The 20,188-nt window shown below is 38.6% G+C and overlaps 1 protein-coding gene across 3 annotated transcripts; it reads right to left on the reverse strand.

The window, feature by feature from the left end:
- Positions 1-290: 290 nt before the first annotated feature.
- On the reverse strand, positions 291-19,165 carry smpd4 (sphingomyelin phosphodiesterase 4). Of its 3 annotated transcripts, none has more exons than XM_034311113.2 (20): positions 19,086-19,165; positions 18,590-18,688; positions 16,850-16,936; positions 15,864-16,000; positions 14,798-14,873; positions 14,622-14,718; positions 14,473-14,525; positions 12,336-12,487; positions 11,911-12,043; positions 10,968-11,039; positions 9,753-9,842; positions 7,591-7,739; positions 6,488-6,578; positions 5,826-5,926; positions 5,412-5,575; positions 4,236-4,441; positions 3,542-3,772; positions 2,459-2,590; positions 1,987-2,115; positions 291-1,183 (listed from the first exon to the last, which is right to left on the reverse strand). In XM_034311113.2, the coding sequence occupies exons 2-20, from the start codon at positions 18,629-18,631 to the stop codon at positions 857-859; spliced, it is 2,469 nt and encodes an 822-aa protein (XP_034167004.2). In that variant the 5' UTR covers positions 18,632-18,688; positions 19,086-19,165; the 3' UTR covers positions 291-856. The 3 variants fall into 3 exon arrangements, with proteins under 3 accessions (XP_034167004.2, XP_034167003.2, XP_034167005.2); XM_034311112.2 differs by having other exon boundaries at positions 19,042-19,159; XM_034311114.2 differs by lacking the exon at positions 9,753-9,842 and having other exon boundaries at positions 19,042-19,159.
- Positions 19,166-20,188: the final 1,023 nt, after the last annotated feature.

Raw genomic sequence — 20,188 nt, forward strand, 5'->3', positions numbered from 1 at the left:
GGAGAGATTTATTTGAGAATATCTAGAGATTTATCTATTTATAGATTTACAAGCAAAATTTAAATTTAGCAGGGTGTTTAAATACCTAACTATAATTCCTGTAGGCCTGCAGAATGTGCTGACACCATAAAGCAGGCACAGTGAGAGTTCTGCTGAATTCTGCTGTATAATCAGCACAGAGCCAGTGCAAAGGCTACACACTGCACAAGGATTAAATAAAAGCAAATTACATCCAACATGCAGAGTCACTGTGCAGCTCAATGAATTAACAAAAAAAGGTTCTACAGGCATTAACCAAAAGATAAAGATTTTAATTAAAATCAACACTTTCCTTTCAGCTCTAAATGTGTTTCTGTCTGTATTATTACTCAAAAAGGCTGATTGTTTATGACTATGAGGTTACTCTTTTCAAGCTCAATCACTGTGTAATGTTTTAATTAGTGGTACAAGGTGGCTGTATATTTGCAATCTACCAGTATATGGACCATAAAATGTCCACAATGTCCCTTCACACCAAATGCTATTAGGCTAATGTAGCTAACAAGTAAGAGATTCTTTCTTTATTATTGTTTATCATTTAACATTAAATCTGAACATCAAAATCATCACACAACATCTATTACTTGTTAGCTACATTAGCATCTTGGCCCCAAAGAATCAAACCTCAGACACCACACACATGGTCCTAGCTGATTGGAGACATTTGGGAGAAATGGGACAATGTGTCTGAACTGTTATAAAACTTAAAAGCTTGTGCATGGCATCACACAGTCAGTGTTCAAACTCACACCAGACTCAGAATTAAGCATCACATCAGAGTGCGTATTTTCATAAATAGAAAGCCTCCATTGGTGAGTCAGTGAGTTTTGAGTTTATCAGTGAGCAGGAGCAGGAGCAGTTCGTACAGAAGGCTGATGATGAGGATGAGGACGGTGCTGGACAGCAGGCCGAATGAGAACAGAGCGAACAGCAGATAGAGCAACAGCAGCGTGAGAAGTGTACGATAGCTGGCTAGAGCTCGCAGACTGAGCCGTGGCCGCGGCCGCTGCACTCGCCCTCTCGTCTGACGCAGAGCCGGACTCCTCCATCGCTGCCCAGACACTGGTGACGCGCTCAGGTAGTGTCGACTCATGCGGCCCAGGAAGTCCTGCCGTGAGCACAGCGCCTCCATGTGGTCTCCCAACTACAGGTCACATGGCATAAGTCAAGTCAGCTTTATTTCTATAGCACATTTAAAATAAAGTGCTGCACAGTACAATCAAATTAGTATAAGATTAGGTTAGAATTAAAATAAAATAAAAACAACACAATTAAGGAATCAGATAGCTTAAATAAAACAATAGAGAGACAGCAACAGATAGCTGGATGATAGACCTTATGAGGACAAGAATATATATGCTTTTAAATCGGATTTAAAAATGTTGGAATTGTGAAATTGGGGAACGCTAAACTATTCCACAATTGTGGAGCAGCTACACTTTGAACTCTGACATTGTGGAATCATTAAAAGCTGCTGATTAGAAGATCTTTAGATTCTGGAGGTGAAAAGGAGGCAAAGAAAATCTGAGATGAAGCTTGGTGCGGTACCAGGTAGAGCTTTAAAACAAACAATAAAACAATAAAACCTTGAATTCAATTCTGTATTTAACTAGGAGCCACTGGAGGGAGGCCCAGGACGGGACAGATGCTTTCCCTGTTTTTGGTACCAGTTTGAATTTATAAGGCTAATCTTAAACACTAAGTTTTATGATTGCATTTACTTTAGAAAGTGAAGCAGCTGGTAATGCATACACTGTAGCATTATACACTCATTTATATTCACATGCATTTAAATACTAAATATTGTAAGTAATTACTTTTCGATTGTGAATTTTAATGGAATTTGACAGCCGTAAGCTGTGTAGTGGGCTGACCAGGACCTACACACATCACAGACGTGCATCAGCTCAAAAGATAAACTTTACTGTTTAAAAAATAAAAAAGTACCCGCTCGTTGATGAAGGAGGAGAGCTGGAACAGCAGCCGCACCAGAAGAGCGTTTTCGTAACTCCTTATCGGCTGAAGTTCTGGATCCCCCTGATATTCAATCTCAAATCGGCGAATGCCGTTGATGATCTGAAACAAAAGTAAACCAATCTAGCAGTTTTCTAACATAGTATAGTAAAATTTATTTGCCAAACGGTTGACCTAAATAAAGTCAAAAAACCTTATTCATATGTAGTCTTGACCCCTAATCCGTTTTTTCCAAAAATATTTGAGCCAAACCTATATAATCAGAATCAGATGAGTTAATCTTTTAAACATCACATTTTAGGTGTAGGGCGACTATTCAGAGGTTTACATTCAATTTTAACATTTAGGTTCAAAACCCAATATAAACACTTTAACCCATTTAAAGACATATTATATAAAATTTTATACTTTTCAATACATAGGTAGAAACTTTATTAATCCGTACCTGCATCCTACCCAGATCTGTGAGCACGGGACCATTTTCACTCTGGATGCAATCAGGCAGCTTTTTCGACTCACCGTCATCGTCTGTCGAGGTCACATTCGCCATCAGCTGAGACAGCTGTCCTGAACTCAGCTACAGGGATAAACAGTGCGGATTAAAATCAAACTGGAAATCAAAATCAACTTTTACTAGTACAAGATAGAAACTGCATAGATGTGTGTATATATATATATATATATATATATATATATATATATATATATATATATATATATATATAGGGTTTTACTGTAATTTATTTGTTACTTATGTTCTTTCCATGTAAATGTAAACTTTTTCCCCAAGCTCCTAGTGGTTACCGTAAATCCATATATATACGTGCATCCCAGGTTCTACCTTAATGGGCTCAACTGCACTTCTTTGTACATGTCTATGATGACAGACGAGCAGTGTTTTAATCAAGAACTATTTTTCATTAGCATTACAATTTGTAAAGTTATTTTGTCATTTAACCAAAAAAGTGCAGAATATTTTTGGTGGCATCCCTAATAAATATAGTTATCCGATGTTGACTATATTCATGTCTAAGGTTACATAAGTGCACGCACATTGATGGATTTTATTTCACATTAATTAAAGCAAAATTTACTGTGACACAAAATGAGGCTGCCAAATCTTTCAGTTGAGAAAATCATGATGAAAGATAACTAATGTGAGAAGGGGAAGGGGGTGGGGCTTCCATGGAGTGTCAGTTAATACTGAAGAGTTCAAACCACCTACACAACTCTCAGTCATTCCTGATTCACATGCCGATTGGCTCATCTGCTGGTTTATTGGTAAACTTGATTTTTTACGCAAGCAGCTGCCTGTTACTATCTGGGGTTGGTAAATGAACAAAATGTCATCACTGATTGCTGTTTTAATTTTGGTTATACAACATGGGTAGTGTTGTAGAAGCACCAATCATACCTTTAAAGCTTTCAGAACAACTTGTGAGAATTTATAGCAATGATGAGACTGTATCGCCATATCACCCATCCCTAACAGCACATACAGGAATGTTTTATAACTCTGCAGACTGACCCGAAATATCTGACACAGATAATCCAAGGCCTTGTCCAGAAATTCGTGAGTCTTTTTAACACACTCTCCCATGTCGTCAGCCTCTGCTCCATTAAAGGTGGAGTTAGGATCTGAGAAGCTCATGCTGAACCATGACAGGAAAGAGCTGTTCGCTGCCACTTCAGCAGACTGATCTGAGATCCGCTTCGCCGTCTGTCGGGCCTGAGCGATGATCTGCACCAACTTCAACACCTGCAAGTCATCCGGAAACAGATCATTATGCTGGGCTCTCATTTGCATAATATTTCATAAGCTATATCTTATCCACATTTACACCATAGCACTGTTCAATTCCTGAATCTGACAGGTTAGAAAGTGTTGATTGATTTTCTAGAACAGAAATTGTTAATATTGTGCTGTTTACTGTGAAGAGACATTTAATTAACTTCAGAGTCTCCAGTGTCAGCATAGGTTTCTCAGTGCAGGGAAATGTGTTGTAATTTCAGTGGATAGTGGATACAGTGATATACAGTGGATAGTGATAAGGCTGAATTATTACGTTAATGTTTCTATTGATGTGTTAGAAATAATAAGCAGATGACAGCATTAGGCTGAAAGAAAATGATTACATACAATTTTGCACCTGCTATCTGTATATTACTGATGGGAGAAACAAACATTGGAGTGTAATTATTAGCAGTGTTTTTACACTCACCACTCCACGCAGCTCACTGCCGAACATCTGCTTGTACTGGCAGTCCTGCCCTTCCAGACTGTACACGTGACTCTTGACTTTAAAGACGGCGTCTGTCCCTGCAGGCTGTCGGGAGGACAAGAAGCTGCCGCCGTGTGCAGGAGAGAGGAAGACACGTGCCTGTCGGTGGTGGAGGACGTGCTCGGGTTCGAGGAACAGCTGTTCTCCTAAAGGCACAACAGGCAGTATGGCTAACGTACTAAATAGGAGCAATTATAATGTCTAAAGAAAGAATCCAACTGATTCACTAATTAAAGCAAGAGTTCGGCTACAAATGGCACAGTAGCTACGTTTACAGGCAGTCCAATCATCTGTTAATAACCTGAATGACAGCTTAATCAGAATAGAGTAAACCAATAGAAACAAAAGTTAAATAAAAGAATAATTGAACAGCTTTGTGTCTGATTACGTTCACCATCCAAATCTGTGTGTGTGTTCTGTGCATGTGTGTTTGAATCACGATGAGCAATAAAACAGTTTTTTACACTGATGTACACTGATGGCTTTTGGGCCACTTCAATAAAACCTTTATTTCTTGAGAAGTTATTTCCAGACATTTGTGTTTAATGTTAGTACTTTTAGAGGATGAGTAAAAGCATTACACTGACAGATAATATGTGCATATAAAAAGTGTGTCTTTGCTCCTGAATCTCAGGTAAGTATGAAATGCTGAGAAATTTTACTCCCCCCCCCACAAACCCTTCTCCTCGCTGTCTGTTTAGGTTTGACTGAGATGGAAATAATTTATAATTTGTTAAAAATACAAGCATGTGATTAAAAAAAGTATGATTAAAAAATGTGGCAAATAAACATTTCGTAAAACAACAGAACAAGTCTGTATTAAAATTTCAAATACAATAACTATAGAAATTATCATCAAATTACTTCTGATCTCCACCTTTAAACTTTAGACCACACCCCCTACCTGAATCTGATGCTGGTGTGCAGTAACACCTAACTATGTGCTCAGAAAGAAAGATGGAGCTACAACTGATTTTAGCTCTGATGTCCTTTTGCCATGTTTATATATTTATATAGAGTATGTTCAGTTATATGCTTGAGATAAAATGGATATTTCATTTTTTCCCCCTCCAAAGCGTTCCAATAATGTGCTGTAATTAGAATCCTGATGCTTACCTTTTTGAATCATGTCTGGTAGGTTTGGTTGTGCAAAGACTTTGGCGACCCTGAATACCATCAGTGCATTTTTGGCGTTGACGAGGTCTGTGCGTAAAGCCCGATTAAGGAAACCCTGGAAGAGCTTTGTGTACATCAGAAGATTCTCCTGTACAAAGGACGCCCTGTGAAAGTAAAACTTGGTTAGGCCAAAGACATGTGACTTACTGTTGCTTTTTTGTACATAAATCTGTATTCCCCATAATGTCTGTGCTGTCTCTAAAACAGCGCTTCAGCACCCCCTACTGCTGTATAACATGTAGGTCATACAGGCGTGCTAGAGAGGAAAGAAAATCTTATGGTCAAAAAAAATTACATTTATCTATATCCATGTAAAGTAACATTTTAATATTTTGGCACATGTGTAGAGATTACCACTTATCAGGTACTGATCTGTTCTGAGCCTCTGCCTTCGGATTGTTTTTGTCTCCTGTGTACCTCCAGGGCTGGATATAACTCAACCATGTTTCTAACACCTGAAAACACACCGCAAAGTGATTATCGTTGGAAATTGTAATCAGACACACACTATTATGAATAGTATAAATTATATGCTGAATCTTCCATGCTTTAAGTGCGACCATAAAACAAAACGTACAAATTTTCTGCTTTACTCCAAATCAATTAGCAGATACGCTTTTGCTATGTGGTGCCTGCTTCTTTAGTTTAGCAGTGCAGTTATGAGGCTAATGTAGCTAACAAGTAACAGAAGCTCATAGCCTCCAGTTTAGCACTGTGCAGTAAAGCTGCATGTGGGGGGAAAAAAAAAAAAAAAAAAAAAAAAAATTACACACTCCCCTCAAACCCTAATTTGTCCCAGTAACACCACTGTCATATAAATGGATGGAACATTCTTGATTTTAGCTTCTCTTTTCCTTAGTTGTTTTTTTGTTTTTTTATCTTTATCTTATACTTTATACTTACTTTATCTTGTTACTTTATTCTTTATCTTATTACTTTATCTATACAGATCCAATGTATTATAAAACACCTTACTAAAATATTAGGGGAAACCTCCACATGTTGGAAATGCCTACCGCTCTGAATGAGGCATCGAGAGGCCAATGACCAAAACAGTGCTGCAGGAAGACGTACAGCTTCTGCTGAACAAACCTCTGTACCACAACCCTGTGGGAAGAAGAAAGGAGAGAAAGAAGAAAGAGCAGTGAAGGAACCAGTACAGGATCATCTCAGCTGCAAAAACTAAACTAAAACTGTTCAACTAAAACTAGAATTCCTGCTGTCAAGAAGGTTTCCCCAACCCTGAGTTCAGCATGTGGCATCATAACAATATGGCTGCTCACACCAGTAACAGTAAATAACAGTCCCCCTTCTCTACTTTTAAATGAAATTATATCAGTATTTGCTTTAGACCAAGCTACATACAGACACATTAGTTGGTTAAAGCTATAACACTGACCGTACAGTTTACTGTGGTGAGAAATCATTCTTTCATGATTTAGCATTTATTAGCCAGTGCTGGACAGTCTACTTGGGAGATAAGTCTACCAACAAGACAAGCTAGTTTACTAGCTAGCAGTGAGCTAACCACCTAGTTAGCGATACTAGGCTATTAGTGATGGCCAATTTGAATTTAATGTAAAGATACTACAGTATATGGCCAAAAGTATGTGGACACCAGAACATCACACCCATATGTGCTTTTTGAGCATTCCATTCAGCTTTAGTCGCCCTTTTCTGTTACGATAACCTCCATTCTTCTGGGAAGGCTTTCCTCTAGATTTTGGAGCGTGGCTGTGGGAATCTGCCGATTCAGACAAACGAGCATTACTGATGTCATGCACTGATGTCGGGTGAGGAGGCCTGGGGCACAATCAGCATTCCAGTTCATCCCAGAGGTTAAGGACCTCACTTTGTGCACAGGGGTATTGTTATACTGGAAGAGGTTTGGGTCTCTTAGCTCTAGTGAAGGCAAATTTTAACGGAACAGCATTCAAAGACATTCTATACAATTGTGTTCTTCCAACTTTGTGGTAACAGTTTGTGGAAGAAGCACATATGGGTGTGATGGTCAGATGTCCACATACTTCAGGTCATGCAGTGTATGTTATTAACTAATATTTGCTGTGTGCTTTGGGGTGGTGTTGCTGAGTTTGTGGAAGCTGGTTGTGAAGTTCACCTCTTGAACTCCTCGAGAGGGCTGGCATGTGAGTGTGTGGAGGGGGAGGTCGAGGCCTGCTCCTGCTTCAGACTGTTGGAGAAAGCGTGCAGGTGTTTGACGAGCAGACGCACCACCAGAACGTGTTCCTCCGTAGGGCTGAAGGGTTCCTAAGTTGGTACCACCACCCCGCACACAAACACAAATTAATATCGGCTCACAATACTCCATCATCAAAACACTCACTTGCACTATAACATAGTAAAATAATGTCAGCGCAAAAATGACCATCTTAAAATGGATTTGTTTAATAGGATAAAGGATAAAAATGTCTTTTTAGGCAGTATAAATCCAAAAAGTGTATTGTTTGTACATACAGTCAGAAGAAACACTGAACACAAATGACAAACACATAAGACATGTTAACACCACCACACTGTAAATAAAATAAGCATGCTCTTTAAAGAGAGAAATGAGCTACCAGAAAAGTCTTATACTTTTCTTCGTTGTGACACCTTTCCCACTACACATGCCTACACAGCAACCATATGCCAATAAACCCGAACTGTTCCTCATAGTCTAGTAGAACGCTACCCCACACTCTTCTGCCAGGATCCCTGAGCTATCAGCTCACTTAAGAGGTTTTTCCACTGCACCTCCCTAAACAAGCACCGGCCCAAAACAGGAGCCGACACAATTCTGGTTCTAGGTACAGTCTCCTCACATCGGCTGCACTGGAATTACCGATGAAGAAGAATTATTTCATTTTATTAAAGGGGAAAAATATCAACAGTTGACTGTAATTTCAACTGAATGTTGACGAGAATATTACAAAATAAAAACATTGCATGGATGCTCGCTATTGTAGTCACGACACATTGTAGTCGCACTCCATATAATCAGAAAAATAAGTGTGTGTGTGTGCGTGTGCCTTAAAAGATATTTTTCTAGTAATAAAACATTTAATACTTGGCAAACTAGTTAAAATTATCAGATCCAAAGGAACACATAAGGTATTTTTAGTGGACAGAGAAGTAAATATAGAACCAGAAAGGTTTATAGACACGCTTTCTCCAAATTCTCAAGTTTACAATTGCCATTATTTCTGAAAACACCAGATACCATACTGCTCTTTGTTCTAACTGTAGAATTTTTTTTAATACTCCACCCTACTCCCGATTACTCATTTTCCAGCTTCAAGCTGCTTTCACTCCACTACTTACGATACTTTCACATTTGGCATTTTTATCCTAGATATACCGCTGACAGGAGCGTTCGTGCGGATATGGAAAAAATATGTCTTACGTGACACATACACCGTAATAATAATGCTCTTACCAGACGTAGCTAGCACTGACTAACTAACTAGCCTAGCTAGCCTAACTAGTCTAGATTCATCATCATCAGTAAAGCAGATGAAATAAGTTAGGTTTAACTCTGCTGATGAGGAGGTTGTGTGTCTTTGCTGTAGCTTCTGAGGCAGAAAATCAAGAGAATTTGAGGTGCCTGTGTGTCCTGACTGCATGCAGACACACGGCATACGGGCGAATGTCACAAACACAAGTCTTTACTTTTAGTTATATTACAACCTTGGAATATTGGCAATTAAATATTTTTGGAATATTGGCAATGAAATATTCAACATGTTGCAACATTCCTTATACTGGCTTACTAACAAGACAATTTTTTCACCAGTACCTTGCCCTCCATTTTTGTTTTTCTGACTTGTGCTCCAACTTGTGACCTGATTTGTCAAGAATATTTAAATTTAGCTAATAAAATAAAAGATGCTTGGCATTATGGCACCTTTCTGAAAAGCAGAACATATTTCTTCCTGTAGAATTACATGTAAAACATGTTGGTTAAGAAAAATACACCTAGCGGGAAAGCAGTCATAGGCTGCCTTTGATTAGTATTATTAATTATTATTAGTAGTATTATTACTAATCTAGAATTCTTTATTTGCTGTATGTACATGTGTATAGTGTCGCACTTTGTGACACAGTATGCAGCATAGCAATGTTTCCACAGAGTTTTCAGAACCTTTCAGTTTTTCAGAAGGTTCAGGAACAATAGTGGAAAATAGTTTTCAGCGGAGCACTTGAGTGGAACCGGTGGTTAGTGCAGTGGAAAAATTCCCTTAGGTTTACCTCCAGGAAGCCCGAATGAAAAGGTAAAAGTACTTGGTATGTGTGGAGGGTCCCAGAGCCTGGTGGGGCCGGGGGCTGGCACAGCATGCTGGACATATTGAGGCGGTACTGCAGCAACGCCAGCTGAAGGACCCATCACAAAGTGGGGAGGAGGAACACACAACGGACGAGAGGAGGGGGGAAAAAAAGGAGAGAGGAAACGAGGAGGAAGGTGAAAATGACAATAGAAAGAAAAAGGGAAAGAGTGCAATCCAAGAAAAGAAATAATAAAGTGTTGGACAAAGTAAGAACCGAAATGAGAGTGAACAAAAATGGAAAAGAAAGAACAGAACAAAACAAAACAATATTGACCACAATGCTATGAAAATGAGCAAGATGCATATTTCCTTCTCACATAGCAATGTCAAAAGTTTATACTAAAAAAAATTACTGATAAATAATTAAGGGCTGCACATTTAGCAACTTGTGTCCCTTATGAGAACAAATCCAAATCTAGGAGGTGTGTTCAGTATTAAAAATGGCCTATAATGACAGAAAGGAAAAGGAGACACTGCATCTTGACTGATTTTTTTTTTAAACAGATGATAATGAAGGCAGTTGCCAATTAACATTTCCTACTTAAAAAGCATTCACCCAATGCACTTTCTAATAAGCTGGTGATTACCTATAGATCTGTGCTATGTGGTAAAATGCACATGGAGATGTAGAGTGCTTTGGGCTGACTGGAGGCATGCTAATTTTGGTAAACTCTGACTTTAACAGTAGACTTTCACCATGCTATAATAGCCACCATAGCAGCTCTGAATCCAGAGAGGTGAAAAAGCTTACAGCCAAAAGACAAAGCAGACACTAAGGACCATCATGCTTAAAGAAAACAAATTAAAAAAGATGCCATACTCCCAGAACCACATGCCACAGAACTCAGTTAAAGCTAACTATGTAATCCATAGCTTGGTCCTGTCCATTTTAAAGGAATCTGACTGATCTACAAGCAAAGCAAAGACAAAAACGTGAAAGTGAGAGTCTAAAGTGCTAAACATAACCACATAAAGTCACCTAGAGCTTAGCAAAAACAGGCCAACAGCTGACTGGAGTGGAGTAAACAGTACGCTGTGTGTGAGGGACTCGTGCAGTGCCCCCGCACCCCGCATATGAAGCACGGCCGCAGGGTGGAGGAGCTCAGCCGGTCAGCCATGCGGTGGAGAGAGAGAGAGGGGGGTGAAGAGGAGACCCGTGCTACGCTCTTACCTTCACCTGAGGAGACTGCAGCTTCTGGTAGACCTCCAGAGAGTAGTGATGGAGCCACATCTCCACAAACACCTGCAGAACCAAATGGCAACAAAGCCCATAGAAGGATTTCCAGTGAATTCCCAACAAAAACTGGACCATCATCAGTGTGAACAGCTGCTTGTACTGCACAAATAATCATATTTTAGTTTTGGTTTCACTAGTTAATTCAACACAACAGCAGCAGCAGCAGCATGGTGATGCAGTGGGTAGCAGTGCCACCTCACAGCTTCAGCATGCATGGATTGATCCTGTCACGTGTTCTTTCTGTGTCCATGTTGATTTCTTCCAGTTTCTCTGGTCCCAAATGACGTACTATACACTATGCACTATGAACTCTACTCTACACTATGCACTATGTACTCTACACTCTACTTTCAGAAGGGTAGTATCATCTCAAATGGAACACGGACTTTGTTTTTTGCTAGCCAGAAGTATAAGCCGTTCCACAGTCGATGACCAATGACGTCAAATGTACGTAATGCGACACCACTAGCTTTAGCAGAACACCCAGAGTGAATGAAAATGAATTTCTTCATATAATTGTTTATGTCAATGTTACATTTTATGCCCAACATGACCTTTCTGATTCTGAGAAAATTTGAGCCAGTATCAGCGGTAGCCCCACTCCTCTTCTGCCACATAAGAAGCTTTGCGACCAGCGAATGCATGAAGCGTCCAACATTCTATACTTGTTTTTTCGGTTGAATAAATGCATCATCCAGGTACTTGTTGGAATTTTCAGGGTGAACACACTACTCACACTATTTATACTACAAAATGGTGTAAAATAGTGCGTAAGTATACGATTTGGGACACACCTTTAGACTTCATTACTGATGTTGACTGGTACGAGATTAAATCATTGAGTGTTAGAGTCTTGAGTGATGTATGAGATTTTCACCTGTAGCAGGGTTTCGGATCTCCAGATCTCCTGAGCAGCAGGGTCAGCGTTGACTGAGGGCTGATGGGATATGTGTCGCTTTAGCAGGCTGCTGCTGTGGACGCCATAGCCAACGTAAGGTACACTGGGAGACCTGGGGCAGAGGGGAAATCAAATATTTGCTGAAATCACAGAAGACATTTGAATGATGGACGCCTTTTTTCTAAAGAGAGTTTAATATTTTGTAATTTTTTAATTTATATAACAAAATTGGATTGTATTATGCATCATCAGTCCCCAATTTTCTGCTCCATATTAGTTTTACCTACTTGTTGTCACTAGTTCTAGTATAGATTCCATGCTTAATTATAAATATTTATAAAATTACATATGAAATAAAAATCTATTATAGTATAAAGAACAAAAGATATTTGAAAGCAAAATACCGTGGAGCTGGAGAGGCCACAGAGCCCCTGGGATCAGAGAAAGGAGATGGAGGCACGTTTCCCTCTGTGGGCAGGAAGTGCTTGAGGTAGGCGTCAACAAGCACAAAGTAAGCACTGTCTGAACAGCTGCCATGTTGTCCAGGAGGATAGTTCTGCAAATGTTTTTAGTAGATTTTTAAAAAGAAAAACAGGATGCTTTCTCTGGGTTATAACTAGCAAGTGACAAAATGACAGGTATCTGTTTACCTTTGTAAACGACATGACAATTGCAACTCAAGTGACAATTCAGTTGAGGTTGTCATGTAAAAAAAAAAAAAAGACATCGTATTTGGCTCCAATACATTCTTCATGAATAATCATATTGTGTGGGTCATCTAACAGCCTTCCCCCCGCAAAATTCCTACAGCCACAGTTTCGCTGTGTTTAATTCCCATGTTAAAACACTGAGGGAAAAGGTCTGCACTGCTATATTGAAATATTTATGTAGCATTGTCCTATAATAAGGATTTTTACCATAACACTCAAAGTAATTTTACCCAAAAATAGTAAACCACATACAAGATAAACACTTAATAAATGCATCTAAAATTAGTTTTATACTATATTGTAGTCATATACTATACTATATAAAACTACGGTGGATATAAAAAAGTCTACACACCCCTGTTAAAATCCCAGGGTTTTGTGATGTAAAAAAAATTAAATCAAGATAAATAATGTCAGACCTTTTTCCACCTTTAATGTGACATAGCAACCAACAAAAATCAAGTTTAAAAAAAGGTATGTTTTGGAGAAAAAAAAAAAAAGAAAAAAGAAAAGACTTACAGTAACCTGGTTGCATTCGTATGCACACCCTTTTATAATGGGGACTCTGCTGAGAATTAACCAATCACATTCACTCATGTTCAAAATTAATTACCATAATTCATTTTGTGAAGTGATTCTGATTAACCCCAAATAAAAATCAGTTGTTTCTGTAAGAATTTCTTGACATCATCTTGGTTTCATCTGATTGCTGAAGCCATGAGCCACAAAGAGCTTACAAAGCATGTACCTGATATTTTTCGACAACGAGGTCAATCAGGAGAGGGGAATAAAAGAAATTTCCAAAATATTAGATGTACCATGGAACACTGAAGGCCACCATCAACAAGTGGAGAAAATAGGGCACCACAGCAATGTTACCAAGAATGAGACTTTCCTTTCAAATTTGATGAAAGGACAAGAAGAAAACTTATCTGGGAGGCTGCCAAGAGCTCTACAGCAACCTTAAAGGAGCTGCAAGAATATCTGTCATGTGCTGGTCACTCTCTGCATGCGACAGCAATCTCTCGTATTCTTCATGTCTAGGCTATGAGGTAGGGTGGCTAAACAGAAGCCCTTTCTCACAAAAAAATCATCCAAGCCCAACTAAATCACCCCAAACCATGTGACAAAATGCGTTGTGCTTGGATGAAACCAAGATAGAACTTTTTGGACATAATTCTAAATGGCACAAAACAAGATGGCCTATCACCCAAAGAATGTCATACCCACGGTGAAGCATGGTGGTGGCAGCATTATACTATAGTGTTTCTGTTCAGCTGGGACAGAGGGAATAATGGAACGCTCCAAATACCAATCTATTTTGGCACTAAGCCTGCAGGCCTCTGTTAGACAGCTGAGAATGAAGAAAATTTCACCTTCCAACATGATAACAACCCAATGCACAGGAGATCCTCTTGCAATTTGACAGATCTGGAGCAATTTTACAAGCAAGAGTGGAATAAAATTGCCAAATCAAGATGTGCTAAGTTGGTAGACTCTTCCCCAAAAAGACTGAGCGCTGTATTACGCAAAAGGTGCTTTAACAACATTCAAGTTAAGGGGGTGTACACTTACGCAACCAGATTATTTTATGTTTTTTTTTTTTCTTAAAACATTAAAAAAAAAATTTTTCACTTGAATTTTGTCTTCACATTGCCCATAGAGTTAACTGCATGCATTTTGGCCTCACACATTTCTTATAGGAATGGAAAACAGCTTGACTAACCACACCCACATTTGACAACAGTAGCAGTCACTTCACTCTCACAAGAGACAATCTGATACACTCTTCAGGGAACCTTTCTCACCCATAGAAGCTAGATAAATATACCTTTGGTGCAATGAGACTGGAAGCAAAGTTGAACATGTAGTATTCAAAAGGATCTGGGGAAGATTAAGAAAAAAAACCAGCAGGTGTGAATCAGACAATATGATGCATCAGACTAAAAAACATTAAATATTTCACTTTTAAAGACATACTGAGCGTGATGAGGCCTGACATGGGGAACTGTAGCTTATTGTGAAACAGGGGACAGTCTGGCAGTACTCCCTCATGAATGGACGCCTTCACGGGACCCTACAGAGAACACAGTGTCAGCAAAAGAACTAGTGTGATACAGAGGCATCTTAAATGTGTAGTGAAATGTTAGACTTACTGGCAAATAACTGATGGGGATCTCATATTTGTAGTCCTCTGCTTGCAGCTTGTATACCAGCTTCATCATGGGGCCGCTGTAAGACACACATTATAACAATATGTCATGAAAGACACTGTAGCTGAAATAATTAAGTGAGAATGCTTACATGACAGTGCTTCTAAGGAAGGAAGAATAGTGGCAAATTTTAAGTTCGCTTATAAATGCAATTAAAAGTTCAAGTATAAATCATATAGCCCTTACATTTAGAACAATATGCAGAAGAAAAAAAATCTGAGGCTGAAACTAGCTGTAGGCCTCACAGGAAGTATGTTATAGCCATGACCAACTCATGACAGTTAAACAATGTAACTGCAAAAAATGTGGACAATATGGCCAAAAAAAAAAAAAACAAAACATTTTTTTTTTACACTATATGGCCAAAACTTGGTGGACCATCACGCCCGTATGTGGTTCTTCCCCAAACTGTTGCCACTATGTCAGAAGCACACAACTGTATAGAGCATCTTTGTGTGCTGTAGCATTACAAGTTTCACTGGCACTACAGAGTGCAAACTTGTTTCAGCATGACAATGCACCTGTGCACAAAGTGAGGTCCTTAAAGACATGGTTTGCCAAGGTTTGAGTGGAGGAACTTGAGAGGCCTGCACAGAGACCTGACCTCAACCCCCCTGAACACCTTTGTGATGAACTGGAACACCGACTGCACCCGAGACCTCCTCACCCAACATCAGTGTCTGACCTCATTAATGCTCTCGTGGCTGAATGTTATTATAACAGTAAAGAGGACTAAATCTGGAATGGGATGTTCAACAGGCACATATGGGTGTGATGGTCAGCTGTCCACAAACCTTTGCCCATATAGTGTATGACAGTTGGTAGTATACAAATTGAAGATATGTATCATGTTATTCCACTTTGCCAAGGCTTTGCTAACAGCTAAACAGTAGTGGTACATTAAAAGTGATGTAGTGGCCTCATTTCAGCAGATCACTCAGCTGTATATCCTACATTCTCTTGTTATCTTATCTAAACACCAAGAAACAACAAGGCATACACAACTAACCATGGATCAAGAAAGTCCAGGACGATGTGATACTCATTCATGCGAGCGTGCAGAAATCGCAGGTTCCAGCCCACAATGACCCCATCCAGGCTGCCGAAGATTCCCTCCACCAGCCATGGGAAGACCAGGTGAAGCTCCTGATTGGATGAAAGTCCATTTAATTAGGAACACATTGATTTTTCCATTTCCATTGCTTATATCAATTTTTAGCCAACGACCACATTTTAATGGCTGAAAATTCAAAATTTCACAACCCGCCGCATTGTCATTGTTTTTAAAAAATGACCCAACATCAGATCTGACGAGAACTAATGTTGGGTCACAAACCTACAGCTGAGAACCTCTGGCCTATATTTTTGATGCTTATAACACAGCACTGTTGCATCTCTTTTCTCGATTCTGATTGATCAGCAAGCGCTGATTAATTTTCTATAACAGCAGTTGTGACAGTAGTGCAGCTGCAAATCACGAGTTTATATTAATGTGCTCATTCTAATTCTCATTATTTCTTTAACAACAAGTTACACAGGGACATCTATTGCAGATGCTCCATATAAACAGATTTAAAAACGTGTGTAACTGATGTTATGTTATGGTTTTCCGAAAGGAGACTTTTTTTTTTTACCATTTATGGAAGGAGTCTCCAGTGTCAGTGTATCAGTTTAGAGGTAAAGCTGTAACTAAGTTTGCTGACATGGGAAAGTCTTCAGGACAGAGGAGTTTATACTTTGCGGTTTCTTGGTACCACGAGAAGCTGTTTTTTTTGTCTTATTAACATTAAATGTAACTAAAAATTAATAAAAATATGATGCCTTTCCCATTAACAAACAAAAAAATTGTAATGTCCGGTAATATACAGGATAAGGCAGGATTGAATTTCTACGCCAGCTTGGATGTCATTTGATTTTAACAATGCACAATTCAGATTAAACGTTTAAAGGCAACAAGTTAAACATGTTCACTACAATGACAGCAGCATGTTGTACCTTAGCAGGATAGTCATCTATCACCTTGACCAGCTCCTGACACCGCTGAAGTAGTGGCTTAGTGCTCCAGTCTGCTTTAAGATTTGCCTGTTCCAAATAAAGCAGAATCAGAACCAGCTTTAGTGGCCAATTGGCCTCACATGTATGAGTGATCTGTGTTTGGTTGGCTTGCATACGGGGACAGGATAAAGCAGTAATGACTGATCATGATGTGAGAGCTAAAATCTAATATCTATCAATAGCACAACAATGAAATTATTAGTGTTGAATGCAGGATATCACAAAGTCTCATCGGTTGCATAATAATAATAATAATTATAGCAATATGTGCAGCTACACTAATGATTTCATCTTTTTAAAGTGCTTAAAGTCTGTAATGCCCAAATGCAGTGTTTTCTCCAAAAACAAAACCAACAAAAAAGTTGTGCTTAAAAAAAAAAAAAAAAAAAACAACAAAAAAAAAACCTACAGTTGTGTCATCTGTCCTTTTGTGTAATACGTACTTTGATTAGACAGTGTGTGCTTAGTCTACCTACTTTCTCTTTCAAAGGCATTTGAGGGGAAAGAAAAGTATGATATACTAAAAAAAAAAACCACCTCGTTTGCTTTCATTTCATCAACAATTCTATTTCACATGCACTTCTTAATCACTGCTGATGACGTGTTACAACTGTGTCTCAAAAACATCAGCCTGAATGCAGATCAACTCTAGTGGGCGTGTCACTCTAATCACCTGACATGACAGCCACTGAAGTCACTGACAGGCTGCATGAATGTACAGTCTGGGCCAGAAAGAAATCAGCCCCAGCATTGCTTCTTTATATCAATAATCCACATTTAAGACATTAGATAACAGAAAATAATTTGATGTGCATGCCAAAAATGAAACTTAATACTGAGTTTTTTTTATCTTTTTATACAAGCCATCTCTGTGATAAACTATATGAAGCTGTATATACGCTAAATAAAGTCTGAGTTTAGTCTGCATACAATGTTTACAGTTTATTATTATTAATATTTAGAGTGCTGTATGTGTAATATCTTCCACTACGTCACTTTCTGACTGCATACAATGTTTACAGTTTATTATTATTAATATTTAGTGTACTGTATATGCAATATCTCCCACTATGTAACTTTCTAACTGCATACAATGTTTACAGTTTATTATTATTAACATTTAGAGCACTGTATGTGCAATATCTCCCACTATGTAACTTTTTAACTGCATACAATGTTTACAATGTTTACAGTTTATTATTATTAACATTTAGAGCACTGTATGTGCAATATCTCCCACTATGTAACTTTTTAACTGCATACAATGTTTACAGTTTATTATTATTAACATTTAGAGCACTGTATGTGCAATATCTCCCACTATGTCACTTTTTGACTGCACACAATGTTTCCAGTTTATTATTATTACTATTTTTACTTGCTTAGAGCACATTAATAATCTTGCAGTGTCTTTTGTCTGTGCTGAATGTTTACAGTGTGCTACTTTTTGTACTATATAAGAGTACATATTATTTTTGCACTGTGTCTGGTCAGGAGTGTGCAGCTGTAGCACAAGAATTGCACTGTATACAGATGCTCCAGTACTCTTTATGCACATGACAGTAAACTTGAAACGAGACAAAGCTGTGTCGTGTGTACAGCTTAAACTCGAGAAAGTGTCTGGATTCAGGGAAGAAGTCAAGTGTGTTGATGATTTGCTGTAATTTGAGCTCTTCTTACCAGCAGATAACTGGGCTGTTGGATGGCAGCAGGAGCAGCCATCGCTCTTCACTGTGCAGATGAACGCGCTCGTGCCGCTGCACGGGTCCACAGTCAAACCTGAGGTAAAGCGAGTGTCCCATGTTTTATTAGCCAGCTAACAAAGTTTAACATCTTCCTACACTAAAGCACCTCACTACTGTTTACTGCATTAACAGAACAGAGTATGAACTAACACTCACTGCGTCTTTCTTTACCTGTTATACTCCTGTAAACAGTTTAACTAGCTGAAACTCTACTCAGCATGCTAGTCTTGCTAACTCTAGCAGCTAATAAACACACACAGTTACAGTTAGCTAACTTAGCTAACCCACGATACCGCTATCTGACCCTGACTCCAAATTACAATGAACTCATACTCGTTTTTATATAAATATTGATGTAGAAAAACTTTAAAAAATATATATATATACCTAGCAAGAAAATAATTTATAACTATAATGGAATTCCAAAATACCGCGTTGCCTCCACAGCGTTTTGAAGAGAGGTTGGATTATGGCGTCACTTCCGCTGCAGACAATCAAACTTCCGTTCAACATTACGGTATTTTTTACTATCTTGTATTTTGTACTGTTTTATTATATTTTATGTGTTATATTATAATATTTATATGTAATAAGAAATAATGTGTTGCGTTGTCTTTAATTTATAAACATGCGCTGTTTTCTGTTATTTTTTAATGATTAATAAAAGGGAAAAATACATTTCACAAGTAAATGCTTTAACTTTGAAGTGAAGTGAAGTGTGGCCAAGTATGGTTAAGTAACACTTTAAAGCATTTATTATTATTTTGTCCTCCTTTTATTTATTGGCCATATCTTATATATTGATTTCTCTTATTATTACAGTTGATCTAACTAATAATAATCTAATAACTAAGATTATTATTATTATTATTATTATTATTATTATTATTAATTTTTGCTGTTATTTTCTGATCAATCCTAGTTTGATCCTGAGCTCGGGTGACTGTCTGTGTGGAGTTTCTGTGCATATTTTTCATGTGTCCATATAGGTTTTTTCCAGGTTCTCCAGTTTCCTCACCCATCCCAAAAAAATGCCAATAGGTGGCTTGGCTATTGTGTGAATGTGTGTGCACTGGCGTTCCATCTGGAGTGTATTCCCACCTCAGTCACAGTGTTCCCGGGACAAGCTCCAGATCCACTGCAACCCCACTGAACTTACTGTAAATGAGTGAGAAATTAAATCTCACATTCACAAAACAAACAAAAAAATGACCTGTCCTTTCTATTCACACCATCATTCCAGCCAGACTCGTTGCAAAGCTCAAGGACCTAGGACTGAACACTCTTCTGTGCAACTGGATTATGGACTTTCTGACAAGCAGACCCCAGGTTGTGAAAATCTGTGTCCACATCTCCTCCACACTGTCTCTGAACACAGGAGCTCCACAGGGATGCGTTCTCAGCTGTACCCCCTGTTCACTCACGACTGTGTCGCCAAGCAATATCATTTTCAAGTTTGCTGACGACAATACTATCCTGGGCCTCATCACGGTTGGAGATGAGACAGCCTACAGAGATGAGGTCAGAGCATTAT

Source organism: Pangasianodon hypophthalmus, chromosome 15, assembly GCF_027358585.1.
Source record: "Pangasianodon hypophthalmus isolate fPanHyp1 chromosome 15, fPanHyp1.pri, whole genome shotgun sequence".
Lineage (NCBI taxonomy): Eukaryota > Metazoa > Chordata > Actinopteri > Siluriformes > Pangasiidae > Pangasianodon > Pangasianodon hypophthalmus.